The 13,581-nt window shown below is 44.2% G+C and overlaps 1 protein-coding gene across 4 annotated transcripts in view; it reads left to right on the forward strand.

The window, feature by feature from the left end:
• Positions 1 to 13,581, forward strand: part of XYLT1 (xylosyltransferase 1) — a 171,014-nt gene that overhangs the window by 68,809 nt on the left and 88,624 nt on the right. For all 4 annotated transcript variants that reach the window (XM_042037772.1, XM_042037774.1, XM_042037771.1 and 1 more), the window contains one exon: positions 9,863 to 10,388. In XM_042037772.1, coding sequence (XP_041893706.1) covers positions 9,863 to 10,388 — 526 coding nt within the window. The remainder of the gene's footprint in view (positions 1 to 9,862; positions 10,389 to 13,581) is intronic.

The following is a 13,581-nucleotide window of genomic DNA, read 5'->3' on the forward strand; positions in this document are numbered from 1 at the left end:
ATTGCTGTTCGGGGCTGCACTGCTGTTCCGGGGCTGCATTGCTGTTCCAGAGCTGCACTGCTGTTCCGGGGCTGCATTGCTGTTCCAGAGCTGCATTGCTGTTCCGGGGCTGCATTGCTGTTCCGGGGCTGCATTGCTGTTCCAGAGCTGCACTGCTGTTCCGGGGCTGCATTGCTGTTCCGGGGCTGCATTGCTGTTCCAGAGCTGCACTGCTGTTCCGGGGCTGCATTGCTGTTCCAGAGCTGCATTGCTGTTGTGGGGCTGCATTGCTGTTCCGGGGCTGCATTGCTGTTCGGGGCTGCATTGCTGTTCAGGGCTGCACTGCTGTTCCGGGGCTGCATTGCTGTTCCAGAGCTGCACTGCTGTTCCGGGGCTGCATTGCTGTTCCAGAGCTGCATTGCTGTTCGGGGCTGCATTGCTGTTCGGGGCTGCAGCTCGGTCGATCGGGGCTGGCCCGGCGGGGGCGGCGGGCGCTGGCCAAAGGCCGCGTTCCGGGGTCCTTCCCGGCCGCTCCTCCCGAGCCCTCCCGCCCTCCGCAGAGGGAATGATGTGCTGCCAGTCTCCACGAGGGGCTTTTCCAGGAAGGCGCTGAGGCGTCCGTGGGGTTACGGGCTGCTGCCGTGGGAAGCGATGCTGCCGGCACCTGTGCACAAGGACCCGGGCTGTGGGCACTTGCTGGATTTGCATCTTTCGCAGCAGCATCGTGTCACTGAGACAGTGTAGTCCATCAGGCAAAACAGGGTACTGAAAGTCTTTTCTCTTGGATATATAAAAAGCACCAAGCAAAGGGCCAAAGCCTGCAAAATGACAGTGCTTAATCTACCCCCGTTACTGAGGGGGCGCAGAGTCTCCTTAGCATTGCTTCATGTGGACATATCCGTCCTTGCAAGCCATGGATTAGAAGCTGTTAGCTTCGAATCTGTGATACCAACAGTTCCCTTAGGCTGATTTCTGGCAGTGCCCTCATCCCTGCAGTTTATGCATCCTACGCCAGATCTTAGGCAGAGATTTTCTTCCTTTCAAACCCTTGCAAATATCACTCTGCTGAAGCGTTATTATGATGTTGGTGAACATCTAGCATTATAATTGTCAGGTGTCACTTTGATATTTGGAATGGTTGGCATAGTAAAATTACTAATGAGAAATACATGTTTTGAAAGATACACATAGTGTGATGTGTGAGCTATCATTGTGCTGTCTTTGCAAATGAAACTGTGTTCCAGCAATCAGAAAATTCTCAAAATAGTTTCTTTCTAAAGAATTACAGTGCATTACAGTAGTAGTATGTGCACCAAGGTTGGTGTAGGTTATTAAATATGCTTGTAAAAGAGAACTGTCTTGTGTATAAAGGACTAAATCCTGTCCTGCACACCAGGTTTGAGATATAAAAACAGAGGGGGAAACCTGTGGTTGAATTTCCCATTGACTCCATGAGAGAAAGCACCACTGAATGTGTGGAGTCACTGACAGCTTGTCCCTGGAACTGAAATGTGTCTTTGCCTTTCACCCTATCACAGTGCTTGGTGTGACTTGAGTGCTGCAAAATCAAGAAAAAAATCCAAAGGGCAACTGTTTAGAAAGCCAAAGGTAGTAATCTCATCCTGCAATCATCCTTCCACTGCCCATTTAATTCCAATTAAGTGGAAATAGTGCCACTGCTGAGTATTGCCACTGCTGTATTCCCTCACAGCATGTTTTGGACTAGTGCTGATGCTATAGAAGGCAACTTACCAAAATCTCTGATACATCTGATAAATTCACACGTTATCTATTTGTAGATGCAAATTTAAAGTTTACAGCTCACTTTACATTATTTTTCTGGTTTAGAATAGCAAGGTATGAGGAAGACACAAGCAAGAATTTCTTGATAGACAGGCCCCATTTTTCATCACTGTTTCTCTGCCTTCCATTTTTTTCTGTTCTAACATAATGATGTTCATTAAAACAATGGAGTATATTGTGATTTGATTTTTCTGTGTGGCATAGTCTATGAGCAGTGGCTAAGTTAACATTATGCTGTGCTGTCCATCTGGTTCTGCTGGATATGCTGGGATATGATCACTGCCTGTGTGTGGAGGGAGCCCTTGTTTCTGACAGAACTGTAAGTGAGGAGTTGTGGAAACACAACCGTTGTTAAAGGCAGTGTGGTTACAAAGAACTGCTTTGACAGCACTGTGCTTACAGCAGGAGAGGAAAGCTGCTCTGTGGCTGAAGAAAGTTGGGCACTGTACAATCTGGTGTTTGGCTCAGATGTAGTCAATATGTTTAGTACGGTACAGAAAAAGGGTTTGGTCTCCAAAATGAGTATCTATGCAGGTAAGAGAGGAGGGCAGTTTCCTAGAAAACTTTTTGATGTCTTTTCCTAATGCACATATTCTTCATGATCTTTACTGAAGCCAGTAAAATGACAAGTTTTGGAACTTAAAGTTGCATCGTTTTTGGTATCAGAAATTTTTATTTTGCTCTATCTTTTAACTCCAGCACTCTAATCTCTCATCGTGTTGTTAAACCTGCTCATTTGTATGGCTCTGAATGAATTTGCAAGAACTGAGAATGCAGTACCACATACACCACCCTTGCCGGAGTGGTGCCGGGTCCCAGGCTGAATTTTCAGGAAGGGTGAACTGCTGGCAGGGTAGCTAAGGAAGTAGGTGGCAGAGCCCATAGTAATCCCCTGGCTTTTTCAGTTTTTATTTTATGAATGTAACTACTGGTCTTGCAGAAGAACTTTCTGTGAAGACACAAGCCAGTGTGTAGCACACCCACCAATGCAGCAGCGGGTGGCTGCTGCTCCTCTGCAGTGCCCCTGCAGTAAGCACGTGTGTGGGAGTGTTAATATTTCAGTCTCGCCCAAAACAAGAGGAAACATGGAGTCCTTTCATTTCTATGTGCTTGGTTCAAAGACTCCTTGTGATGCTGGGGAAAATAGATGGGAATGAATCCGTTTCTTTTAGTGTTGCTCATATTAATAAATAGGCTTTGCTCTTCATGCTTGTTGTGTTGTAATTCTGATTCAACATCATTTATCAGTAGAAGATCACTGCAGGGCCTTTAATGATTATAGTTGTTCGAGCTGATAGTCTGAGACTATTAAATAAGGTCCAATTACTTCCTATTTATTTGTGTTGTTTTTTCCCTCCAAGTTACAAAATGTAATCCTGAAGTTCATTATTATTCTTTGCGTTATATTCATCTAAATAGATTTTCTACCTAATTAAGGCTGAATTCTTTTCTGCTAAACTGACTGTATTTTACAGGGGTGTTTCCATTTGTATGTGAGGGTGTCTTTGGTTTCTACCATCCGTATTTTGATTATGTTTAATTTCTATAGCTGCCAGAGATCTATTGTGTGTCTCAGCAATTCACCCTGGGCTGCTCAAGATTGTTTAGATTGGAGTTGGAATAGGCCTCCTGATGAGTTTAGCTGGAATCTAGTTAATAACAAGTCACCAGGAAACAATTTCAAGTGTTTACTACTGCTCTGAAAGATATAAAATCTATATTGGCTGAATTCTGGATGAAAGAAATAGAGATGAAAGGAGGGGAATTCAGTTCAGAATAACCGTGTTATTTTTTGATGGGGTTGGCCATTGAGAGGGGAAGGTAAAAAAATAAGAATGAAAGGTTGGCTGGTAATGGGTATTCAGTGTGGTTGTTGTGTCTGTATTTTAAACATGCAAATGATTAAGCTTTACCCCATTCTTACTTTGTGTTATTTATTTACATAACATCTCTTTGGGGCACCTTTGCCAAATAATGAAGCAGTACAATTTGGTGAGAAATAAAAACACAGAACATCTCACATTTTCCTTTCAGTATCGGAATAGCCATCAGGAAAAACAACCATGTAGTTCTTGACCTTACCTGCTGAACTCCTGTTAAGAAGTTGTGGGGCATCAATTAGTGTCTGCTGCTGCTCTACCACGTCTTTGCCTCACTGAGGGTCCTGTTCAAGGATCACAAAGTATAGACATTATTATAAAAAGTCACTTAAATACATTTCCCTTGAGAGAAGGCTTCCTCGTAAGCTCCTTCATGTCTGAGCTCTGTGTTGGAAGGACTGTAAGATCCACCTTCTCTTGGAGAGAAGCTGTAGGAAAATAAACCTCCAGGGTTTTCCTGAGCTTCCTCAGAAGCTGCATGTTGCACTGTCAGGCCAGTCCTCCTCCATCTCTTTCCTAGCTTTGCGGTGAATTCTGTTTGAAGATGTGGTTATGCTGATGTGGATCCAGGAGGCTTAATAACACTGGTTATTGTTCCAGGACAGATGCTCGAGTGAGCAGTCTTTTGAGGGCTTGTTTGCCTCGGAGCTGAGCAATGTGTTGTATCACCATGGGTTCCATGGTCCACACGCAGGCAGAGTTGAAGCTGCTGCAAAGCAGAGGTGGGAACTGTTAAAATGTGTGTGCAGACAAAAGAACTTCCCCCAGCTCAGGGAGTGCTGCTGTTCCTGTTGGTCAGTGGCACCGGGAGGGACCTTTGCCAAAAGAAGGGCTTGTGCCCGGTCTGGAGCCTTAATGAGATCCAGCGTCCTTTGAAGGGAACAAAATGTGTAAAGTGGGGGCAGTTCCTGGTTATAAATCAAGTTCTGTTACGGATTGAATGAATTCGACTGGTCTGTGCTGTCAAAGCCCAAACTTTCCCGAGAAGTTTAAACTAGCAGAAAACAAAGCGGTCAGTTTTGGAAGCACTATGGATATGTGCTTTCACAGCTCCCTCTAGCAGTATTCCAAACTTTTTAATAACTGGATGAACATCTGAAATTACTGTTGATACAATATGGCTTTTTGTACAGTTACTGTGCTAAGCTGGAACAAATGTGAAAAGCTGTTTGGTCTCTTGAGGGATGCAATATTATTTTACTCCCTAATCTAAATCACTCTCAAAGTTTAAGTCATATGTTAGTAAAAACCAGAAGAACTCTTTTGAGGAAAGCAGCCAAAGTTTTGAAGCTGTTTTAATTCGATTTCAAACCAGAACATCTTCCCTTAATGTATATATGTCGAAAGGGATAACAGCAACTTCTATTAATGATGTTTTCACGATGTTGTTTCTGGTGTTTTGGATCACACTGCTGAAATTGATGTTAAGGAAAACTGAAAATGGATGGTAACAGTTTTGGAAAGGAAGGGGAAAATAATCCTCCAGACAATCACTTCCCAATGCAGATGTTCCACTGAGGGGTCCCCTGTGCACTTGGTGGTGGTCCATCTGTTACTCTGCATTTTGAAATGCCAGGTGTTGCAATAGTTTTGGGCTGGCTGTGCCTGTATCTGTTAGTGCTGAACCTGAAGGACTCATGCTTTTTCAAGCATCAGAGTCCCCCTTTTAACCCAAATGATTGCTTTGTTTCATTTTCCTTTTACATAACAGAAAGCACTGTGTTTGAAGCAATTACGTCTTTTATCTTTGCTACTTTGCAAGTCAATAAACCTATTTTCACCTTTTGCATCTCCCTCTCTAATGAGAGGCATAAGTAATATATTTCTCACAAAATGTTTCTCCCAAGTCTTCAGCCACTGACAATTAGAAGTGCAATGTACTTATTACAGCAAAACAGAAAAACATATGGAAATATATAACTACATTAACATCTGCTGCCTTTCCTCCATCTGCTGTCTTTGGCCACATTTTTGTTCAAACCTGCCAAACATACTCATTTTCCAAGGGTCTCATGGCACATCAACCACATCTTCAATTAAAATTCCCAATTTCTTCTTTGTTTTGGTGGCACAATGGGATGTCTGCTCTGCATCCATGTGGCTTCACAAGGGCTTCAAGCAGAGCAGTGGTGGTTTTACAGTTTGAAAGATGTGAGTGTGGTAGGACAGGAGACAATGGGGTGACCACAGCATAAAGTTTGTAGTTCTGGAGGCAAAAGGTTTTGATTTCAGCTAAGAAACAGCCCTCAAATGCACAAACATAAGAGCAGAAAAAAACCATTTAATTGTTGAGATGCCATCCTCTGACTCCTCTGGCAATTAGAAGGTGTCATTATTGGAATAATTAACAAGCAATACAAAATAATATGTCACAGCTGTGATTAATATTGAACAGAAACTTGTTTTAATTATCTTTTCATAGTTCTGTTTAAATTCTTCTCGGTCACAGGACAGGTAAAATAGATGTTCCTGTGAAAGCTGACCAGGTCTCTGAGGCTTTGACATGTGATACAGATTTTGCAGCTATTCCCCACCTCTGGGAGCTGGGAGCTGGTTTGGATCCTGAGCAGCTCACCCAGCGAGTGCCTGCCCCAGCTCTGGGGGCCTCAGCTGTGTGTGATCCTGCATGACTGCCCAGGCATTGCATATTTTCACATGAGGTCAATGATTGTGTGCTTTGCTATGTGAAAGGAGGGAAAATATGTAGTTTTCATAGTACAGATGTTTGATTTATAGCTGGTCCTCAAGGCCAGCATGTCCAGTACTTTGTATTTAGAGGAAGACCTGTGTGTTTTGTTGTTGCTCTGTGTGTGCATATGCATATTTCTGGTTTGTTTTGCTGTGTCTTTGAGGTACCAAGCTTTGCCAGAGGAAGAATATGAGAAAATGTTCTCAGTACAAAAAGACAGCCAATCCTTCCGTGCTGGGGAGAAAATGAGTTGTCAGATAAACTGTAACTGAATATTTGCCATTCAGGGCTTGGTGGCACATGGTCCATCCATCTGTGTAGTATTTATAGGACTTTGTTGATAAAGAAATCGTACAATGAGTAACTTGTCCTGAGAAGGGAGCATTTTCTTATGGTCAGGAGGAAGTGCTCTGCACAACGCAGTGAGAGCCTCTGGCAGATAAATGTAAGCTCCTATTGTGTGTCTTTGAGAACTGATGAGGGTTTTCTTTAGTGTTCCCTACAAAGCCTTTCCAAAAGGAGCCTTCAGCAGCCCTGTGCCTGCGCAGGTGTGGGGCAGGTGATGCTGGAGCAGTCCCTGCCTGCACGGTGTGGGCTCTCCCTTGGCTTTGGTGCCTCGAGCTGCATCCCTCAGCCACAGCCTGCGTGCCCTTGCTGTCTGCAGAGCTGGTGCACCCCACTCTGCTGATGTTTGGGTCTCTGCTGATTTAAATGTGCATTAGGTTCTCTCTCTGAAAGCAGAATTGAAATTGGTCTAGTGCTGGCTTTTTGTGTATTGCAAAAATTACCAGTCACATTGCCTGGTGCAGGCTGGTGGCAGAGGGTCCTTCAGGGGCAGTGGGAAGCTCTGTGAGTTGTACCTCATGGCTGTGTGGTGTATCCTGCAGTGGGACACCCCACTGAGAAAGGGCTGCCTTGTCGGAATTTTGGAGCCATAGTCTTTAACCTCCTGCCTTTGGCACGCAGGATACAGAACTGTACCTGAAAGATTACAGGAGAGTTGTGACCTGGGCAACCCCAAATGCATGTTTATGCTTGAAGATGCTTGGCTTGGATGCAAACAGAGGTGACAGATGCAAGTGAAACACGTGAAGAGAGGCAGTCTGCAGGTGTGTGAACCTACTGGGGTCTGGCTGAACTGCTGTGCTTTCGAAAGCCTCTGAGAGTGTTAACAGGCTGTCATTAAAATCCATTTGTCATTACAGACAGCTGTGAAGTTCTTCCAAATTCTCTGTATTTGTGCCAGGTACAGCGAGCAGCAGCAGCTGTTGTTGGGGCTGTAGTAGGTGACAGCAGCGATTTATTCCATGGTTTCCTCAGTAGACTGCAAAGTCTCTGCAGAAACCCAGGCTTTCCCTCCTGAGATAGATGGGACTTCGAATTCAATCAGGCTCAGAGTACCTGAGCCCCAGACCCTGACTCTCTGCAGATACAGTGGCTAATACACCAAAGAGCATCCATTGTGTCTGACAAACTTTAGTACAACACACCAGAGGGAGAATTTGGAGAATTTAAATCTGTGTGTTCATCAGGGAGCAGAATTTGGAGCTGAACTCAAATTCTCTCATAACATTTTAAGCTCAGAGCCATTTTATGTTTTTTTTGCATTAATATTATAGTATTATTTTTAGCATCAATGGCAATCAGTATGTAATTGGCAGTGATCTCATGCACACTCCTGGGTACAGACTGTTCTTTCCCAGTTTTGGAGTATTTGCTTGTTATTGCTGAACTGCAGCGTGCGCATGCTCAGAAGAGGCCCCACAGCCATTAAAACTCCCCTGCCAGGGCTCTTGCCTTTGAGCACTCAGCAGTTAACCTCTCCTTGTATCTTCTGAGAACCAGATAAAGTTAGGACAGAACATTTCTGCTTGTGGAAATCCTTCTCTTAGGCCTGTGCTCTGTGCTATCCACAGTGTCACACTTCGTCTTGGAAAAATGCTCCTATAAAGTCTCCAGAGGCTTCTTTATAGCATCTTCCAGTTCCTGAAGCAGCTACAGGAGAGCTGGAGAGGGACTTTTTGCAAGGGCATGGAGTGATTGGACGAGCTCTGATTGTTTTTCTACTTAAATGACCCTGTCTTTCTACATAAATGCTATTCTTTTCTTTTCCCTAAAGAAGTAAGACTGAGAGAAGAAACTGATTTCGTGCTCGCCCTTAAATGTTAGAATTTTATTTTTTTAAAAATATTTCTTCCCAAACTAGAAATATTTTGTTTGTTTGAAAAATGTTTGGATTTTGGTTTGTGAGTTGTTGTCTGGTGTTGGTTTTTTTTTTAAACTCCTTTGCATTCTTCTGTGCCAGACAGCTAGAGCTAGTTGCAAACTAGACATTTTCATGGAGAGAGAATCACTCTATTCACTCACTAAACAACCTCTTCTAATGAATAAACTATTCAAACATTTCTCATTGCTGAGCTGTAGAGGTCAAACTGATACTGACTCCCTGCATGGCCTGGGATAAGTCATTATCTCCCTCTCCTTTCTCTACAAACCCTGACTGTTAAATACTTCCTCCCAGAAGAGGTGTGAGAAACAATTAGCTCATGCTGATAAAAAGTTTTGAATACAAAATGTGGTTGATAGGTGCTAAAAGATGCTCCCATCAGTCATCATTAGTGATGCTGTCATTTCCCAGCCTCTGATTTTTGGTTAGGTGTTCCACCAGGGGAAAGGAAACGGGACAGACTCAAAAAGTCTATCAGTATTTTTACTCCTGTCTTCAGACGTTTTAATAACAATTCATCATCGATTTTATCTGCTACTGATCACTTCTGCAAACAGATATTTCTGTGTCCATGGGTCTAAAAATTGTGTCCCCCACAAGTTTCCACGGTTGGAGCAAAGGCAGCTCAACCTCACCCACCTCTGATGCAGACAAATATTTTACATGATCTATTCCTTTTCCTTTATATGATAGGTTTTGAATGTTGCAACATTATGGGCTGTGTATTTATCTAAGAGCATCAGGAGGAGGAACATGATGGGTAAGAGCTGACACCAGAGCCTGGCTCTGACCCTCCCAGGGAGGGTTCAAATGTGTGGAACCAAAACCAAAACAAAACAAAAAACAAGCTCAGGCTGTAGTCAGGTGGTGCTTTCTGCAGAGAAACGAAGCAGTTCTGGGATACCAGACTGTGATTGTTAATCACAAGGAGTGAAGGAAAGCATTGAAGGACCTGCTTTTGCTCCCTTGAAAACTGTGTCTGTTTTCTCATGGATATTTAATGGTGTCAGGGTGAAGTGTCTGGTTAATCACTGCTCACAAACCTGTGTAAAACCTCGCTGCTCCATCTGAGATAGGGCTTGGACTGTGGCCCAGTGAGCAAGAGATGCCAGTGCAGGTGACCCCAGAGGCCTCTCAGCTTCTGTCTGCTGTGAGCCCCAACACAGGGATTTTCTGCAGTGTGTTGGATTGTAATTGATCTATGTTTTCGTGTAAGAAATGCTCGTAATGCATGGGATGTGGCTGTTTCAGTAAGATGAGTGTAATTTTTCTCCCCATTTGTAGGACGGCTATTTTTCCCACCGACCGAAAGAGAAAATGCGAACAGACAGCAATAACGAAAATTCGGTCCCCAAGGACTTTGAAACTATTGATAACAGTAACTTTGCTCCCAGGACTCAGAGGCAAAAACACCAGTCTGAGCTGGTGAAAAAACCCCTTAGCAAACAAAAGGAGCACTTGAGAAAGAAACTGGAAGAGGAAAAGATGAAGGAGAACTTGCTGCTGGGGAAGAACTCCAATGAGGCGGTGCAGGTCAGTGATCACCCTGGGAAAAACAGCAGCGTCAGCAGCAATCTGAAGGACATTGACAGGTCTCCCAAACAGCATCTTTTAAAAAAAGTGGAGAACAGTTCCCCTGAGCTGAAGTACGACCAGCCAGCCAGGTGTGAGGTGACGGGCAAGGAGGCCGTGTCAGCCATGTCCCGGGCCAAGTCCAAGCAGTGTCGCCAGGAGATCGCCGATGTTTACTGCCAGCACAAGCTCGGGAAGCTGATGCCGGAGCAGGTGACGCGTTTCTGTGCCCTGGAGGGTAAGTTGGGAGATGGAGAGGGAGAAATGCTGTGCTGGGGGAAGCATTCTGTGCAGTTGGAATGGCCTCCTGATGGCAAAAACGGCTTTACTGCAGGAATGTGTAATGGACTCAGTCTGTGAAAACAAGGGAGGCTTTGAGGGCGTTTTTAACAGGGAATTATATGGATGTCTCAAGATCCTTGGTGGGTTCCTGTAGAATTCACTTCCACCAGATTTTTATTGCACAATGGGATCTAGGTATTCAGATGCTACTCCTGTTCTTTTAGTTCTGAATCTATGGACACTGAGAAGTGTAGTCAAAATCTTGTTATGCTGTGCAGGAGTTGTGTGCTTTTGGTAATCAGAGAACAGCCAGTGTGAATTTTGGAGCTTTATGCTAACCAATAGATGAGTGGCATTGCTGTTATGGCCATATGGCTATTTTCCTGTCACAGTTGGAGTCCTAAGCATTTTGATAAGCCAGGTAATAATCAGAAGTATAGTAAAAAAAATTCCAAAAGCACGGGGAAAATCCAATTTTGTGGCTGACTTCTATTTTTAATGTTCTTGAATCAGCAAAAGCTATTTTTAAAATCACTGCTGGAGAGTCAGTTACCTCTGCTGGCCTAAGCCAAGCTTTGATTTGTTGTTTTGGTGTCTCCATGTCCTCAGATCACGAGTTACCTCTCAGCTTGCTGTCAGCTTGCATGTCCGAGCTGACCTTTTTCTACTTTTCAAAGAGTGCTTCATGTGCCACCATTCATCCAGCTGTAAGCTCTCTGTAAAGTGCCTTTTAAAAAAAAGTAGCATTGATCGGTTGATCAAAGTGGGTATCGATCAAGGAGCAGCGTTACCCACAGCAGCATTTGTTTATACAACAGCCCAGAGTCCCCACCCTGTAACTGGCACTTCCAGCCCCTGCACGGAAGGATATGCCATGTCTTTGTCCAAGCTGAAAGTACAGAGGGAATTTATAAACTAGGGAATAGGTCTTGCTTTGAGACTGTAGAATAAACATGGGCATCCATGGGAACCAGGGGGTGTTTAGATCCTTTCATTGAGAACATCCTCTGATGGCTTGTTTGCTGCATCATCACAAAGCAGTGGTTAGGGTGATTTCAGTGTGGTAGAGAGAAGGATAGTGTTGCTGTTACTGAGATTAGGAGGTTAAATTCCCTGTACAGACAGTGAAAAAGAGGAGCTGCCTCAGAGAATGTATCTAAAAAAGCACATCTCCCTGTAACAGGATTCATAGGCTTTTAATTTAGAGAGGGTGCATCTTGCCAGGATGAATAGTCTGAGCACCCCCATTCCCCACCCCAGCGCATCTGTGACTGCTTTGTTTTGGTTTTTTGCCATGTCTCTTTTGGTGTTTTTTCTCCCCTTCTTATCATGGTAATACTCCAAATTGTTAAGCTGGGTGGGCAGGCACTGTGGACAGAGAATTAATGGAGCAGGCAGAAGACATGGTGTTCAGTGGGAAGAAGGGAAGAGGGACAGTAAAGGCAGCACAAGTTGGAGGGAAGATAAGAGAACAGTAGAGAGTTAATAACTGAGCAGAAGGAAACATCAGTGACAGGATGAGCATCAGCGAGTACTGCTGGGCACTGCTGAGGAATCCACTGTGATAAGCATGTCCTTGCTATTCCCTCCCTCTCCTTCCCCCTTCTTCCCTCAGGGCAGGGCAGTCAGCTCCGCTCTGTGAGAAAGCTGAGGGAGGTCAGCACCTTGCAGACACTGTCCTGCACTTTTGGGATCAGGGCTGTGTCTTAGTAATGGGATCAGTGCTGCAAATCTTGCGTAGGTAAGTGGATCCCATACACAAATATGCAAGGGGTATCCTGGCCCGAGCTGGAAGGTGTAGTGCCATTAGTGTGGGCAGACACTGCAGCTGTGCCATTTTGTACACACCTCTGATTCCATGCCCTGCTTGGTAATCTGTCTCCCAGGGATGCAGGGTGAGTTTCCAGAAGTTTTAAACAACTGCCGTCCTTAAAAACAGGTTTCTCAAGAAAGATTTATTGCTTCTTTTTTAAATACAGGATTTCTCTTATGCCCTGCAGTCAGGATAACAGTGTGGTCTTAGAACATTTTACACTTGAAGCCTTTCAGCATGTATGTACCTTGCACATTGGTATAAATGCTTCCATCGTAATGTCATAGCAAAATTCTCAGGAAAACTGGGAGCTACAAATATGACTAGAAAAATGAAGAAATTGTCTAAATGTGATATATTTATAAAAAAACTCACGTGGTATGGATATATACCACATTTTAAAAATTAGGTGTAAAAGGACTGTAGCTTTAGAAAACCTAAAAATTTTAGACAGTGTTTAATTTAGTTTTATGAGTGGTGACACTTGTTTAAAAAGAATAATTGAGAGACATGTTAACCTAGCCAGATGGATACACCTGGAAAATGTTGACTTTTCTTTGCCTCAAGGTTATTTCCTCCTGCCCATGCTGACAGCTGAAGTTAACCACTTCAACTGCCAGATTTCCTTGGCAGCAGCTCTGGACATCCTGTGTTCCATACGAGGTTGCTCTGGGGCAGATTTGGGAGCTTTGCTGTGGGGAAGTGGCAGTGCAGCAGCGTTTGGCATGGGACACGAGCCGCTCATGCAGGAAGCACCGATGCACAAGGAGACGGGGTCACCAAACCTACGGAGGAGATCCAGACCCTGAAGTCATTTCCCAAATGTTTGAATACAGAGCTGTCAAGACAGACAAGGGGGAACCCCAAAACTGAAAGCGCCCAGTGCCTACTGGGAGGCCTTATATGTGTATAACTTGGTAGGTCCCTGGAATTTTATAGCCCTTGGTAAAGATACATGGTCTGAGTTTGTGTGTTGTGGTCTCAGATCTCTCCTCCTGCTGTAGAACATAAACACTGCTGTTCTTCACTCCCAGAGTGACTCCATCCCTCATGAAAGGTGACTTCGTTAACTCTGGAGGTCCTTGGGAGGAGTTGAGCTTGGTTAGATGTTTGTGAAGTACTGGACATCAGCTTTTGAGGATGTAAGACACCCCATTGTTAGGATTGCTGGTAGGGGGAGATATGGGTAGAGGCCTTGGCACTTTATGTATTAAAAAAGTGATCTGGTGTTTTTTAGCAGCAGTCAGACATCTGGGGTCTGAGTCTGTGTATTCAGCATGTGAGTGTTGTTCCCTTCCATTTGCTTTGAACAAAGGTTTCCTGTCTGTTTCCAGCA

The sequence above is a fragment of the Corvus kubaryi genome, unplaced genomic scaffold (genome assembly GCF_017639235.1).
Source record: "Corvus kubaryi isolate FWS band 111438036 unplaced genomic scaffold, C.kubaryi_AGA036_p1.0 37387, whole genome shotgun sequence".
NCBI lineage: Eukaryota > Metazoa > Chordata > Aves > Passeriformes > Corvidae > Corvus > Corvus kubaryi.